The sequence below is a fragment of the Pithys albifrons genome, chromosome 26, assembly GCF_047495875.1.
Source record: "Pithys albifrons albifrons isolate INPA30051 chromosome 26, PitAlb_v1, whole genome shotgun sequence".
Lineage (NCBI taxonomy): Eukaryota > Metazoa > Chordata > Aves > Passeriformes > Thamnophilidae > Pithys > Pithys albifrons.
The window spans coordinates 4,653,201-4,669,729 of record NC_092483.1 but is presented as its reverse complement, the minus strand read 5'-3'; the positions used below and the strand labels follow the sequence as shown (position 1 = coordinate 4,669,729).

The window sequence follows — 16,529 nt, the reverse complement described above, 5'->3', positions numbered from 1 at the left end:
GCTGATAATCTAAGGCCTACTCTGAAAACTAAAGCCTAAATTTAGGCCTAGCTAAACCCATAACAATGTGCTTTAGAATAATCCTGAAAATGAAAGTCAGAAACATTCATTGCCCTGGGGAAGGATGGATGTTTAAAATATCAACCTGTCAGTGTAAGGCAAATTTGTAAGGTAGATGCCATAGCATCTATTTGGCCAACTAATGTAATGGGAAAACCAGACAACATTTGAATGCAGAATTAATGAAGATCTGACCTTTTTATCCAAGCATAAAATTAGTCAAATGCATTTGTCTGAGAACATGGCACCTAGGAAGATTAGACATACAATAATGTCTTTATACTTAGAGGCTTCTTATACAATCATAGCAACACAGAAATATGGCTGGGAGGAACCTCAGATCACCCAGCCTATTTGCCTCCGCACTACAAGCCTTTTCAGACAACCATTTGCTAAGTCTCTTCTCAAAAATTTCAGAATCATCTGAAGGAAGGTTAAGTCCAGTGCTTTACAGTCTGCACTAGTACAGAAGTTTTCCTAACAACTAACTAAAATATTTTCTGCTACAATTTAAGGGGAATGTGGTTAGAAGCTGGGCCTTTCCATGTGGAATGTGATGCAGACTATAATTCCAGACTGTGGTGGCTCAAAAGCTTGTTGTGAATCTCCGGTGAAAATTTTTTTCAAGGCTTGCGTGTACATATATTTGTGCATGAATAATGCAACAAAGGTTTAAGAGAACAATGTCAACCAAAACAAGATCAATATACATTGCTTGTTATCAAAATAATACTAAAAAAATATTAAATATTTAGTTGCTATACAACTGAAAAGAGAAGAAAATGGCTGTTACCTTATAAAGGAACTTGCAGCTTTTTTGTATGCATCCCTTCTACTGCTCAGCCCAAATTGCCATGCCACCACCTCTGCAAGCCTGAGGTTAGCTGGTGAAATCCCCTTTGAGACTTACTGCTTAGGTGCAACAATGCCCCACAACTCTGTAATGTGTCTAAGTATAAGCATTAAAAAAACCCTCAAAACCTAGGGAAATTTTAAAATTCTGTAAGACACTATTGCACTGTGTGACAAGCATGTCCCAGTTTTGTAGTTATCTCTACTGTACAGAAGTATGTTGCCCCTGTTCCCCTAGCCAGATGTAACAACAAAGAAAGATTTTAGTAGGGTTTCTTGTGGAGAAGGACCCAGGATCCTTCCCAGCTATTCCAAGGTAAAGTTTAAATGCAGCTGAGAATGTGAGTGGGAAGCTCTTATTCCTGGTATGTTTGTAATGGTAGTCATGCTTCAACCATGATTTACCAAGCATTAGTGTCACCCTCCAAGCATTTGTCAGTGATCTGAAGACTATTATCTGGTTTCTCTGTCCAAGGCTACTGAGCCGCAATAAAAAAATATTGCTCTTCTAATGTAACTTACCTGCATGAAACCTGCTCATGAGCATTGTAGAAGAGATGTTATGTGATCATCAGTACGAACCCATTCATGCTATCATAAATAGAAAGGATGAGTGACTACGAAAATTTCTAATTCAACATTGAGAAAAACACTCAGAGGCCCTCTTTAGTATGAGTGTGCTGGTTTAAAGGTAAACCGGCAGGAGAAATAAACCCAACACAAGAGATTATAATTTAATAACAATATTACAATAAATGCAATGGCACAAAGAGAAATTGGTTTTAACCCACAAAACCCAGACGTATAACCAAGCACCCTGGGGCACAAACACAATGGTGTTTGTTAGCCCCTGTGCTGAGACCCACATGGTCCCCCTGACTCCAAAGTAAAAGGAAGTGAAGAACCTGTTAGTGCAGATGACGGTTGCAGTCTGGTGAAGAGTGGTGGTCTCCTCCTGTCAAGGTTCTGGTCCTCTTCTGGATCCAATGAGTAGTCCCCCCAGTCCCAAACCCCCTTATGATTATATACCCTCAGGTCCAGGTGGAACCACCCAGTACCTCCCCCAGGGTGGGGAGTTCCACAATGGGTGATCTAACTGTAAGTCATGGGATATTTTTGGAATCATTGATCCCCCATTAGCAGACATGACACCTCAGGCTGGGTGTGGAGGTGCTAACGACTTCCTGGAAGGGAGTTATCATAGCTCTTATTTCACAGGTGTCTTTCACACCCAGCTCACAGCCTGAAAGGTTGGGTGTGCCCTGGGCATCTGCTGCAAATGGTCCATTGTTGACAGTTCATGAGAAATTACATACAGGGTGTAGAATACATAGCTTTGGTCACACCCACACAGTGATAAAATGGTCCCACCTGCTGAACTAGGACAGTGAGTTTGAATAATTGATTTTTATTATTAAACTCTGGTGTTGCAAACCACGACCTAGTGGACTGCACACACCAATGTGATGTTCATGCAAAATCCCAAGTTTATTCAAAAACACAGGTAATATATGACCTCATGTGACCCCGCCCTAGGTGCGGTGGTCTGACTCCAATTGGTTGAGGCTGGAAACATGTCCTTTTAAGGTGAAAATGAAACTTGTGAGGTGGTCCTCCAGACCCACCTGAATCAGGGCTGCAACACTCTGGTGTTGATTTCAATATGCTACATGTGAGGTCATATTTTGTGCTTTTTATGGAAGAGTCTGAATGCATGGAAAAAATACATGGTTGTGATAAAGGGGCTCTTCACTTCCCACTGAGGACTGGCTATAGGAAGCACCAATATCAAATGTATTTTATACACACTATATAAGCTTTGTAATACAAATGAGTTTAATAATTTTTTTATCATTTCCACTATATTTTAGCAAGCAATTTCCTACGTTAGTGACAACCATTTAATTTTCTTCTACCCATTTTCATTTTTGTGCTGGTTTAAAGGTAAACTGGCAGGAGAAACGAACCCAACACAAAAGAGATCATAAGGCAGATTTACAATTTAATAACAATATTACCATAAATGCAGTGGCACAAAGAGAACTTGGTTTTAACCCACAAAACCCAGAAGTATATCCCAGCACCCTGGGGCACAAACACAATGGTGTTTGTTAGCCCATGTGCTGAGACCCACGTGGTTCCCCTAAGTCCAAAGTAAAAGGAAGGGAAAAACCTGTTGGTGCAGATGACGGTCGCAGTCTGGTCGAGAGTGGTGGTCGCAGTCCTGTCAAGGTTCTGGTCTTCCTCTGGATCCGATGAGCAGTACCAGAAGCCCCCAAACCCCAAAGTTATATACCCTCAGGTCCAGGTGGGAATGTCCAGTACCTCCTTCAGGGCAGGGAGTTCCACGATGGGTGATCTAACTCTGTGAGTCATGGGGTATTTTTGGAATCATTGATGGCCCTTTAGCAGACACTCCCCTCGGGCTGGGTGTGAAGGTGCTAATGACTTCCTGGAGGGGAGTTATCACAGCTCTTATCTCACAGGCTTCTTTAACACCCAGCTTACATCCTGAGGGGGCAGATGTGTCCTGGGCAGCTGCTGCAAATGGTCCATTGTTAACAGTTCATGAGAAATGACATAGAGGGTTTTAGAATACACAGCTTTGGTCACACCCACACAGTGATAATCTGGTCCTGGCTTGCTGAACTAGGACAATTTTAAACATATACAAATCTTTTTGTATTGTAATCATTAGTTTCTTAGCAAGATGCAGCAGCCTTTTGCATAAGCACTGCTGTTTGCTCATATTTTCAGTTATTGTATTAGAGACTTAAGAAATGTACAAATAATATTGTTTTGAATTAATTAACCTTATTTACTGCTACTGTTTAGAGAGGTTTTACAGAGTTGTTTAAGAGAAGAGTTTTAGTTGAACTATTTTGTCATCTTATGGTCATCAGTTTTTCTGGTTCAAATTCATGCATAAAAGTTTTCTTTTCAAAGTGAAGAATGTGGATACCATACCATCCTGATTTCAGCTGGGATAGAATTTATTTTCTTCTCAGTAGCTGGCACAGTACTGTGTTTTGGATTCAGTACAGAATAATGTTGATAACACAGTGATGTTTTTGCTGTTGCTCAGCAGTGCTTACTCTGAGTCAAGCACTGCCAGGGAGGAACTGCACAAGAAGCTGGGAGGGAGCATGGCCAGGACAGCTGACCTGACCTGGCCTTAGGCATATTCCATACGATGGAACATCATGCTCACCACCTGAGTGCCTGCTGGGGTTAAACCACAACACATACAAAAAAAGTTACATTTCCTGTGGCTGCTTGGTAACAGACATTCAGGGCAGTTTTTCTTCCTCATTAATTCAAACAAGGTGTCTACCTCTGCACATCAAGATGATATCCAGAAACAAAGCCATCCAAACTGACCTTCATGAAAATTTTGCCCTTGAATTCCTCAGTTCTCCTGCATCCTTCCTGAGACATTTTTACCTAGGTTAAAATGTTCAATACCCAAGAGGACCTAAAAGCATTCCTCTGATCTAAGAGTTCACATTTAGAAATACTTTACCTTGTCTGCATCTGTGAAAATAATTGGTATCAAGCACCAACTAGCTTCTATCATATATCAAGCTTGAATCTTCACCATCTTGCAGTCATCCTCACTTGGAAAAAGGGAGTTTCATACATGCACAAGTGATGCCAATATGATGACATTAGACAGAAATTGCTTAGATATCAGTCTTGCATTTGCCACACACAAGTCCTTTCATCAGCGTTCAAGTTTCATAGAACAAATACTAATTCCACCATAGTCACATCAGGGACAGTATGGCTGCACTGCACCGTGGCAATGGTCCTATGTAGTATGACACCAAACCTATGCAAAACAAATACCACTGAGGTGATTTGGTGCTGTTCATACCCACTGATAAGCGAAAACGTCGCAAAAATAGCTGCTAAGAGAAGATTTTTTATTCTAATAGCAGCAAAGGTATTTATTGACAACGTTGGAGGTAAGCCAGTTCATACTGGGCAAAAACTTGCCTAACTTGTTTGAGTAAAATAAGCCATTTATAGCCTTAAGTTCATAGTTAACACCTTCTAATTTCCATATTAATGACTGGGTGGAATCTTGGGCGGAGCTTTCCTTTTGGCTTCGAATTTGGGTAGTAGTCTCCTGACTTCATCCCTCGGGGTGGTCTTGAAGCGTCTTCATCACTGCTGGACTGCTGCTTTTTCTTTGTTCAGTGACATGACCTGTCAAACTTGCAAAACCTTGGCTCTACCTCTTAAAAATCTTGGATCTTTACTATTTCATCCTATTGAAATGTCTACCTTAGTTTAATGTATGACTTTTAACCATGGCACACTAGTTTCTATACTATACTGAACAAAGTGGCTCTAGCACTTCATGCTGTTCAGTGGCCTTGCTGTGCAAACAACATTTTGCAGAGCAGAATTGGAAATTTCACAAAACCAGGCTTTTTGGTCTCTTTTCTCTTTCACCCACTTTCGTCTGTATTGCCTAGCCAGCCCTGGTTTTGGTCTCCCTGTCCTTGAGCTGGATTTATCTGTAAGGCTGCTCTGCTTTAGTTATGAAGAAGGACTGGTAGTGAACGATTCTCCTCTTCCCCATTAAAGTGCCACAGTAGATCAAGGAGGTCAGGAAAGTCCATGGGCCTTGGATAAGGTCAACTTGAGGAGATGGGCTTGTACCCCACAGGGATGGAAGAAAAAAAATGGATGGGCATGTCCAGTGTTGCATTTTGCTTCCATTTTTCAACCCCAACCAGTAAGGACAGGTAGCAGAACATGGTGCTAGGGGATACAGAAAGACACTCGTTTGCACAGTATTCAGTAAACCCTGATCTACATGCTTAATAGGATCACAGTGTTTGCTGGCATGACAAAGAGTTTCTCCCATCACTGGACCTGGCTGGACCAAAAGTGCTGGGCAGAAGCTGCAGTGGGACTGTATTGGGTTTGCGTGTGAAGAACTGAAGCCCGTGGGTGTTGTAATTCATATGCTGCTTGACCTAAGGGCTAAGCTGTGTGGCTAATGCTGAACTTGCCTCTGTGAATTAGTGTGATGTAGCTTTAAGAAACTAACAACTGGGATCAGAAGGAGCTGCGCAAAGCCTCAGCAGGTGGACATAATTAACCAATTACAGAGAGACATTGTAATGTAAACAACATTGTTATCCAATGATTAGTAGCAGAGTGGCGAAACCTTCGGATGGATACGATTCCCAAGTGTTTATAAGTTTTGTGCGCAATAATAAAGTGTCTGTTGCAGTTAGTTCGCATCGAACCATCTGTTACTTTCCGAAACCCGTCTCCCTTTTCATGGGAAGGGCTTGTGTTGGAGAAGTTTGTGGAGGACTGTGTCCCGTGGGAGGGACCCCATGCTGGAGCAGGGGAAGGACTCATCTCCCTGAGGAGGAAGCAGCAGCAGAAACAACATGTGAACTGACCAAAACCCCCATTCCCTGTCTCCCTGTGTGACTCAGGGGGAGGAGGTAGAGACTCAGGAATAAAGTTATGCCCAGGAAGGAGGGGTGGGGGAAAGGTGTTTTACTTCTCATTATCCTACTCTGATTCTGATTGGTAATAAAGTCAATTATATATCCCCAAGTCGAATCTGTTTTGCCCTTGATGGTAATTGGTGAGTGATCTTTCCCTGTCCTTATCTCAACTCACAAGCCTTTTGTTATATTTTCTCTCCCCTGTACAGTTGCAGAGAGGAGTGATAGAGTGGCTTTGGTGGGCACCTGGCAGTCAGCCAGGGTCAACCCATCACAGGGACACAGGCTGCAGTAACAGACTGCTGTTTCCTACATTGAAAAGACAGTCCTGAAATCCAGATGTGTCACCTTCTAAATTGTTTGGACTACTTCCTATACATCGAAGCAGAAGGGTGAATTAGCTAGTGCTGAATTTAAGCTGGTGCCATTCAGCAGTTGCTAGTATGTGAGTCTATGTGTTTTGAGTAAGCTGGAGTTCACTATTGGCAGTGACCCATGACCTGCACTAGGGCTAAGAGCTTCTGGGATTGTACTGGATCAGCCACATCTCTGCCCATTTCCTACCCTAGAAATATCCAGTGCTCTTGAATACTAAAGGCAATTTCATGATGATATAAAATCACCTTTTCTTTCCTAACAGATTTGAAGACATGTAAATAAATAAGATTATTTTTATCCCACATAAGACAATAATAATTCCCCTGGCAGTATATCCTTGCAGGTAGACAAACCAAAATACTTCCTTTGGAGGCTGTTGCTATGGCATCTGTCCAATGTCTTCACAGCATCTTCCAGATTTTTGAGATCTAATGAGAAAGAAAGAGGAAAGGAGGCACTAGTTAAAAACACACAGCAAGGTTGCTGGAAGAAAAATTACTCAGTCCAGCCTGTAGGATGTATTTATACTTTGAACTGATTGGGAGTTTTTTTCTGTATGGCATTTCATCCATAGAACACAGAGTTTTTGCTTTTGATTTTTGGCAAGAAAGACAGAATTGCTATAAAATTATTTTCGTTAAGTCAGTCATGGCAAAATTCATTTTACCTAACTTCAGACATCTATGTGCCTAGCCTAAGGGGGCTGTCTAGGCTCCTGTTAGAATTAATGGAAGGAGAAGGGTTCCTCAAAAGAATCATTTATCCAGCCTATTTTAGACACGTCATTTAAGATGGGATGATTTACCCTTTGTCAGTATTTATCTCTCTCCTTTAACTACAGCAGGACCATGGATGGACTAAATGCCTGGATTTTCGTGTGAGGTAAAACGAATATGAGCAAAGACCTCTGCCTTAGGTATTATTCTAGGGATAGAAATTGCCAACCAAAATGAAAGAGATAAGTGAACAGCCTGGGCCACACCTTTGTGCACCTGGAAACAATGCAGCTAAAGCAAAAATAGTTTTTTGCCCCATCCCTTAACCTTAGCAGAAGTCAAAAGCCTCCCAGCATATAAATCATCGCCAAAGGAATTCAGTGAGAGGCCATGCTCAGGAAACAAGTGAGGATAAATTAATATTGAGACAACCATACAAGACTGGTTTGTCCAGGAGTGAAAATGCAGCAGCTAGACAGAGCTTAATTGCTTTGGGGATTGTGCCATGGGATGATGCCTTATTCTGGACTAGCTCCATGTTACAGGGGTTCAACTGTCCACACATTCCTTGTGCAGGAGTTCCTCACAGTTTTCTGGCTTGTGGCAGGCCCAGACAGCTGCACTGTGGAATAACTGCATTTTTAGTCAGCTTCGGTAAACCAAAAGCAGAACGAATGAGATCTAGCCTGCCACATAAATACATACTTTTATCAAGAGCTGTTAGATAACGTTATATAATTCTACAATCAAGGTTAAATAAAATGGTTTTATCATCAATTTATGATTTTGTTTGAGACAAGTGTTGAACTGGTGATAAGTTAAATACAAATTTCTTCAAGTTTTCTCTGTACACGTTATTTTTCCAAAATTAACTCTTCTTAGATAAAATTGCCTATGGATTGTGAGTCAACTGAAGATGCGAGGTAGGCTGGCATGTAAGAATTTAAATGGTGCTTCTGAATAAAAAACAATTTTGCATAAATGATGTCCATTGCAGTGTTTTAGGCAGACTGTCATGTTGCGTGTATGGAGCTTGGGGGGGCACTGACAAGCAAAGTGTGCAGTAGGGGCTGCCTATCTTTTAAGGCAATTCACTTTGAAAGTATGTACTACAGCCATTAATATCCTGTCCCTGAATTTCAGTCATGAAAATAAGTTTCACTTGATGTAGAAATAGAGCCAGGACTTGATTCTGCAGCCTGAAGTGGAGCTGTAGGCACCTGTGAATAGCAGCATAGGCACTATCACAGAGAAGATGCATTAGAGTTAAAAATTATGTACCAGCAAGGCAACTTATGTCTGTTAAATGTTTTCTTTACATATTTACACATAATCATTACACTTAATCATTATTTCCAGGACCAGTTGCACCATAGCCTAAGACATACAGCGATGCTCTAATAAACATCAGTTTTTAGGTGGTGTCACTGGAGAGCTTTTGGGGTCCGGCCCTTAAGGGTCTCACCCAGGACACCAAGGCTTTCAGGGCCCCCGCGGCTTTCAGGGCCCCCGCATGTCCCAGCAGGCCGGACCTGGCGGGAAGGGGCCATCACACAGAGGGGACTCCTAAACACAACTTGGGGTGAGGCCAACCAAGGAGAGCACTCGGTCTCTGCCGCGCCGAGGCGAGGCGAGCCGAGCCAGGCCAGGCCAGACCAGACCTACCCAGCCGGGAGACCGGACCAGATCCCTCCGCCATTCCCAACTGGACACTCCCAGCACTCCCCCGGAAGCGCTTGCCGGACTATAGCGGAAGCGGGGCGGGGTACAGCCTCTTTGGCGCTAGCGCCCGGAGAAGATGGTGAGCACTGGGGCTCGGGTGTAGGGGTATCTGTTTTCATCCGTTGCCGTACTGGGCTTTGCGAGCCGCGGGCCTCTTTTGGGGCGTGGGGTGGCCCTGTGCCCTGCTGTGGCCGGGCTCAGCGGCGGGACGGCGCTGCGGGGAGACGAGACCGGGACGTGAGCCTGAGAGCCTGGCGGTGGGCCCTGCTCCTGGCCCGTGTGGAGGCACGGGGTGTCTCGCCCTGGGCGAAGAGGCAGCGATGGGGTATGGGGCCGTGCTACCGCGGGATCTCCTTGCGGGTCTGGCCGGGCCAGCGCTCTCCCCAGGGATGAAGCAGCTTTTCAGATAACGTAGCAAGAGGGGGTTTGGTTGCCAAAGCCTCTTGTGAGTGTGCGGTTGATCTGTGAGAATAAATACCTTTCCTTAGGTAAAAGCAGTTTACTGTTTATCACCGATAAACTTGAGGGAGATAAGAAAGGAGTTGGAGATAATCACTCGGTGGCTTCGTTTGATTTCAGCACTGGGCAGGGGGATAGGAATGGCAGAGGCATAAGGAGCTGATTTCTAACAATGGAGGACAGCTATAGATGAAACTGAGTTGGTGTTTCAGAGTGCAATGTGCCTCTGCCATGTTTATTGGGCTTTGTGAATTTGTGAGTGTTTTTTAGAGAAGCCTATGTTTTGAGTTACATGACTTTTGAGTGATAGTGATAATAATTACAATGTGATAGTGATAATAATTGCAATCTGCAATGTCTTGAAATATTTCTCAGACGAAGGGTACATCATCATTTGGTAAGCGACGAAATAAGACGCACACCTTGTGTCGTCGATGTGGGTCCAAGGCATACCATCTGCAGAAATCTACCTGTGGGAAATGTGGTTACCCTGCTAAGCGTAAGAGAAAGTGTAAGTAACAGAGTTGAGTTTAAAAACTTGTTTGTTGTCTTCAATAGTCTGGCTTTTTTCCAACCAAGAAAGAACACTGTATCATCTTTCAGTGTTTGGAGCTTTTTTGAAATTACCACTGATTTAACTATATTTATAATTTTTTTTCTTTTGCTTCTGTCAGAGTGAACAGTTGTGCTATTCAAATGTACTCTGAAACTAATTCATGATGCAGATGAGTAACAGTAACTCCTGTGTTCTAGATAACTGGAGTGCAAAGGCTAAAAGACGCAACACCACTGGTACTGGTCGCATGAGACACCTGAAAAGGGTCTACCGTCGATTCAGGTACAACATTTTATTACAAACTAGTGTAATCTGAAATCTTCAATGGATTTCACTGAATTATAAAATTCATCATTCAGAGTTAACACATTTCATACACTTGATGAGGTATGGTGTTTCTTTTTAAATATATTGTGGTAATAAATTATGCCTTATATCTTCAGATTAATATGCTGCCAATTATAAAAAGCTCACTTACTATTAATACATAGGACGTATAGCAAGCTCTGATGTTTCTGTTAAGTGTAGATAGTACAGAACACAGACAGTATTGTAATAAAACGCCCACAAAGAGACAATTCTTGAAATGCATTTCAATCCCCTCTTGCCCACAAAAAAAATGTTAAGGATTTAAATACTTCAGTGGTTGCTCCTTGATTTGGAGTTCAATTAGCAGTAAGTAAATAACATCAGATTCCGAGTTAGAGTTTTCTAAAATGTGTTATAAAGCTTTGAGTTGTACTTAAAGGGTACTGTACTGTTAAACTCGCTAAGAATTTCTTTTTGTTTGACCTCCATGTTCTAAAGCACAGCTCTGTAACTTTTGGCCTAATACACCAGAAAGATGGATGAAAAATACCAAGCAATTCAAGAGTCTTTTCCTAAAAATGTAGATTGGATTTAATAGTGAAAAGTAGGAGTCTTTTAAGTCCCGGACCTAGGTGTAGTTGAGGGATTCATTCATCTGGAGTTTTTTTGGTGAGCACAGTCTTTCCCAGAAGCATCCAGAAAATACCTTACAATGTGCAACTGCAGCCCAATTTCCATAAAGTGTTGCTGAAGTAGAAATATATCCAAAAGCAAGCTTGGGGCAGATTTCGATAAGAAATTAACTTGCACTTCAGTACTAACAAATGTGAAATCTTTTCCTGAGTTGCTTAGTAGGAACATTAAGTAAGGCATGCCTTCAGTGGGTGTGCTGTATCAAATTCAGTCTTGCAGTGTTTACTCAGTTACTGAAATCTTCCTGTTTGAAGAAGTCAAATTTACTTCAGCAGAAGAGAAAGAAAACCATATTGCTTATTCCAAACAGCTTGTCAATCATGTTTCTTATTAAAAATGTCTGAACATATGAACTCGATTGTGATTTCAGTGCATTACTGAGAAGCTGAAAAAAGCTGGTGAACTTGATCTGAAACATTACTTGTTAGAAAATAATTTGGAGCAGAAGTCACCCTTTCAAAAACTAGTAACCATATTTCTACTTACAGGAATGGATTCCGTGAGGGAACCACACCAAAGCCCAAGAGAGCAGCTGTTGCAGCCTCCAGTTCATCATAAAGATACATGTATTTGTTAAAATAAATTGTCTTATCCAGAAAATGTCACCTTTTGTACATGTTTTGCTTCAGTGAAACATGGGGTTCCTGAAAATACATGTATTTACACACAGCAATTGTTGATGGTATACACTGAAGCAATTCACTGAAAATAATCCCTTAATTGAATTTTCATTTGATAGCACCTCCACCTTGAAAAGGGCCATTATCTCTGTGCTGAATTTAAAAAGAGAGTTTATGGGGGTAAATAAGACTTTTCTGGAAGATATTGCTACTGAGGAGGCAGTTATTTCGCTAAGGGAGCTTTCCTGCCTGGAACGAGGCATTTTTCCCAGACACAGTTTTGGGATGTTTGCATGCATTCCACAGAAGGTTACTCCCCAGGCACAAGAGCCATGACACTCACAGATGTGCTGCAAGGCCTTAGCAGCCAATGGGGGAGCTGAGAGGGGGAAAGTGATGATAAAGCCTTAGGAACAAATTAAACCCTTACTTTTGCTCTGAGGCCTGGTGTAGCCATACAGTGCTGTTGGGATCCATAGGTTTTCAGCGTCCTTCCCTCTGAAATAAACCTTTGAATCCTTTCCACTGCTTTGCTGTTCTTTTGGGGGAATACCTGCATATATTTTGCTTTACAGGGTTGTATGTGTTACTCAAAAGAACTCGCCTGCAAGAGAAATGGAATATCGGCACTATGGAGTGTTTCATCGTGCCCCTAGCATGGAGAGTCAGAATTTATAGCAAAGATGGTAACTTGAATGATGTCTCTAAGTGCAGATCTAGGAGGGAATAGTTTAAGAGGGATTCCCAGACTTAGCCATTGTTCAATGTTTTGTGGCTCTGAAAGGCCTGCAAAAGTATTGCCTATTCAGTGGGTCATTGTTTGGGTAAAAACTGCCAAGTCTGGAGCATGCATACTGCCAGACAAGAGGGGACTGGAGATTTGTTATTTACAGAAGCACAGAATATGCTAAGTTGGAAGGGCCCCACAAGAATCATCAGGTCCAACTTGTAGGCTTGCACCCATTCCCAAGAGTCACACCATGTACCCAAAAGTATCATCCAAATGCTTCTTGAGCTCTATCAGGCTTGGTGCTGTGACCACTTCCCTGGGGAGCCTGTTCCAGCGCCCAACCACCCTTTGGGTGAAGAACTTTTTCTAAGATCCAACCTAAACCTGCCCTGACACAACTTCAGGCCATTCCCTCGAGTCCTGTCACTGGTCACCACAGAGAAGAGATCAGTGCCTTCCCCTCCTCTTCCTCTCATGAGGAAGTTGTAGACTGCGAGGAGGTCTCCTCTCAGTCTTCTCCAGGCTGAATAGACCAAGTGACCTCAGCTGCTCCTCATACAGCTTCCCCTCAAGGATCTTCACCATCTTTGTTGCCCTCCTTTTTTACACTCTTAATAGCTTGATGTCCTTCTTATATTGCAGTGACCAAAACTGCACACAATATTCAATGTGAGGCCACACCAGTGCAGAGCAGAGCAGGACAGTCACCTCCCTCAAACAGTTGGCAATGCTTTGCCTGATGCCCCTCAGGACACAGTTGGCCCTCCTGGCTGCCAGGGCACTGCTGACTCATATTCAACTTGCTGTCAACCAGGACCCCCAAGTCCCTTTCTGTGGCACTGCTTTCCAGCATCTCATTCTCCAGTCTGTATGTACATCCAGGGTTGCCCCATTCCAGGTGCAGAATCCGGCACTTGCCCTTGTTGAACTTCATCTGGTTGGTGATTGCCCAGTCCTCTAATTTGTTGAGGTCTCTCTGCAGGGCCTCCCTGCCTTCAAGGGGGTCAACAGCTCCTCCCAGTTTTGTGTCACCTGTACACTTGCTTAGTATCCCTTCCAGTCCTGCGTCCAAGTCATTTATGAAGATGTTGAAGAGCACAGGGCCTAAGATGGAGCCCCGTGAAACCCTCCTAGTGACAGGTCACCAGTCTGATGTCACCCATTCACTATTACCCTCAGTGCTCGATTCGTGAGCCAGTTGCTCACCCACTGCATGATGTGTTTATCCAGCTGTGGGCTGGACAGTGGTCCAGAAGGATCCTGGGAGATACAGTATTGAAAGCTTTACTGAAATCCCAAAAAGATTACATCAGCTGGCTTCTCTTGATCAACTAGGTGGGTTACCTTGTCATAACAGAAAATCAGTGAAGCTGCACTGGCAGTGACCAATGACTGCATTGTCCTTCAGGTGTTTTTCAATACCTCCCAGAATAATCTCCTCCATAATTTTTACAGGCACTTTACAAGCCTTTACTTTCCAGGGTCCTCCTTCTTGCCCTTCTTGAAAATCGGGACAACGTTCACCAGCTCCCAGTCAAGTGGTATCTCTCTGGATTCCCAAGACCGCTCAAAAATCATCAAGAGAGGTTTTGCGATGACATCAACAACTCTTTGAGGATTCTGGGTTGACTCCCATCAGCCTCATAGATTTGTAGGGATCCAGCTAGAGCAGCAGATCCTGCACAAGTTCAGGGTCGATAGGGAGTTGATAATTCTTTCAGTCATGGTTCTCCAGCTCAGGGTACTGAGATCCCCTTGGTCTGTCATCCATGTTGAAGACAGAGGCAAAGAAAGTGTTAAACACGTCTGCCTTGCCTCTGTCACTGCTTGTGAGGTGACCATCTGTAAAAGAAAATGACTGTTAAAAATCTTTGTGAGTTCGTATGTAATATCACAGTGGCTAAAACAAAGAAGGCACACTTTGTAGATTCCACACAAAAGATAGTTTTATTCAAAAAACTCCATGGAGAGACAAAAGACAGGTAAAAAGCCCTAACTACCTTCTAATTACAGAATATATCTTAACCTCCTTCCCACCCATCGCTGCATCCCATAGGTTGAAACCACAGTGTCCATTAAACTCATCACAGCTTTAATTGGATGACACATCTTCAGCAGATGTTCATTTTTGCTATGAGAAAAGTTATCTCTTGAAATTCCTTTCCTATGAGCAGAATAACTCAAAGCCTTCTTATCTTCTTTGTTTTTGCTAGCAAATTGGTCTCTTTCCCACAGAATTAACTCGCACCTGTTAGGAGGCCCTAAAACTCTGTCTGTTATTCTAAAAACCCTTTTTCTTAACTCGAAAATCTCTTATTATTCCTACAATTCCCCTTTTGTGTTTTTCTTTAAAAAATCAGACTTGTTGCTCCTTTTGTTGCTGAATTCTTACAAACAAGAAAAGAGACAAGGCAACACTAGCAAAAACATTCTATACAACCAATCAGTCTTATCAGTCTCATTATTTGTAAGCTGTGGAATTCAACTCAAGTTCACATCTTTCAAACACTTGCTGCATTTAAAAAACTTTAATCCTGTTGTATTTTTCTTGTGAGATTTACCAATTCTGAAAACTGAAATGGTCTTTCTAAATTGTGCGGCATTTGCTCTTAAAACTCTTGACAACTGTGGCTCTGAGCTGATAATCGAAACTTATAGCAAACCTTATTTTGCAAAATTAAACATCTCACATCATTAGTACTTGCTATTAAAATTATTGACAAACCTGGAGCTCTACTTACTTGCATTAGTACTTAGCAACTTAAACTATGTTAATACTGAATTATGACCATAGGCTAACATTTACAACTTCTAAGAAACTCTATTTTGCAGTCACACATTTTACACTATCATTATTTGAAAATACTAACAAACCTAAGCTTTATTTACTTGTATTAGCACTTAGCAACTTAAACTATGTTAATACTGAACTATGACTATAGGCTAACAATTACAACTTATAACAATCTCTATTTTGCAAAGTCACACGTCCTATACTATTATTATTTACCCTTGAAAATATTAACAAACCTAAAGCTTTATTTACTTGTATTACCACTTAGTAACTTAACTATGTTATAGGCTAACAATTAAAAATTCATTGCAAAGTCACACATTTTACACTATCATTACTTGCTCTTAAAATTACTAGCAAACTTAAAACTTTAGTTTACTACTTAACTATGTCAATACTTAACTATAACCATGGGCTAACAATCAAAACTTACAACAAACTATTTTACAAAGTTATACATTTTACACTCGGTATCTGCTATTAAAATTATTAACAAACTTAAAACTTCATTTCCTTGTATTACTACCTAACAACTTAAACTATGTTAACACTTTGACAATTGCAACATTATGAAACAATCAAAACCAAGAAATACTTCTCTTATACTAAAACTTAATAAATTTTTGCTTGATCAAGCTACTTGTTTTACTTTTTATAGGTGCACCCTTAGAATGATTTAACATTACTGATAAAAACATGAGAAAACTGTTCATCACTGTCACAAACATTTTGCTCATTGTTCTACAAAATTACTGGCACAACATTCAGATCTTTTTACTGACTGCTCTACAGAATAACTTTTGCTGCACTCAAATCTTTAAGGTTCATTGGCAAAAACACAGCACAGAAAGCACACACCAAGCTGTAAACCACTTTTAGTCCGTTATCAGTGGAAACGGAGGCATAGCCTTGGCCTTATGCAATTAGGTCCCAAGGCCTGGTTTATGCACCTGACTGTAAATTCCAGGCCATTCACTTTGGCCTGAACAGATGACTCTGCACCTTGAAACAACAGAAAGTGCGTTAAAATCACAGGAACTTTGCTGTTTTGTGAAAAAGTCAGTTTGTTTCAGGTATAGACAACTTTTCAGTTTGGCTTAAAGCATTTCTCTAGCTATTTCCCCCTTTTGTCTTTCAAGCAAAGCTGGAATTGTTTGTCC

At 41.7% G+C, this 16,529-nt stretch overlaps 1 protein-coding gene, 1 long non-coding RNA gene and 1 other non-coding gene across 4 annotated transcripts; 2 read left to right on the top strand and 1 right to left on the bottom strand.

Moving 5' to 3' along the window:
• Positions 1-2,897: 2,897 nt before the first annotated feature.
• On the bottom strand, positions 2,898-9,221 carry LOC139683030 (uncharacterized). 2 transcript variants are annotated; one of them, XR_011699740.1, is made up of 3 exons: positions 9,152-9,221; positions 7,124-7,198; positions 2,898-5,685 (listed from the first exon to the last, which is right to left on the bottom strand). It is a non-coding gene; the product is annotated as an uncharacterized lncRNA (long non-coding RNA). The 2 variants fall into 2 exon arrangements; XR_011699739.1 differs by having other exon boundaries at positions 2,898-7,198.
• On the top strand, positions 9,193-11,830 carry LOC139683029 (large ribosomal subunit protein eL37). Its single transcript, XM_071577734.1, has 4 exons — positions 9,193-9,287; positions 10,043-10,178; positions 10,421-10,505; positions 11,714-11,830. The coding sequence occupies exons 1-4, from the start codon at positions 9,285-9,287 to the stop codon at positions 11,781-11,783; spliced, it is 294 nt and encodes a 97-aa protein (XP_071433835.1). The 5' UTR covers positions 9,193-9,284; the 3' UTR covers positions 11,784-11,830.
• On the top strand, positions 11,534-11,612 carry LOC139683052 (small nucleolar RNA SNORD72). The gene has a single exon (XR_011699747.1). It is a non-coding gene; the product is annotated as a small nucleolar RNA SNORD72 (small nucleolar RNA).
• Positions 11,831-16,529: the final 4,699 nt, after the last annotated feature.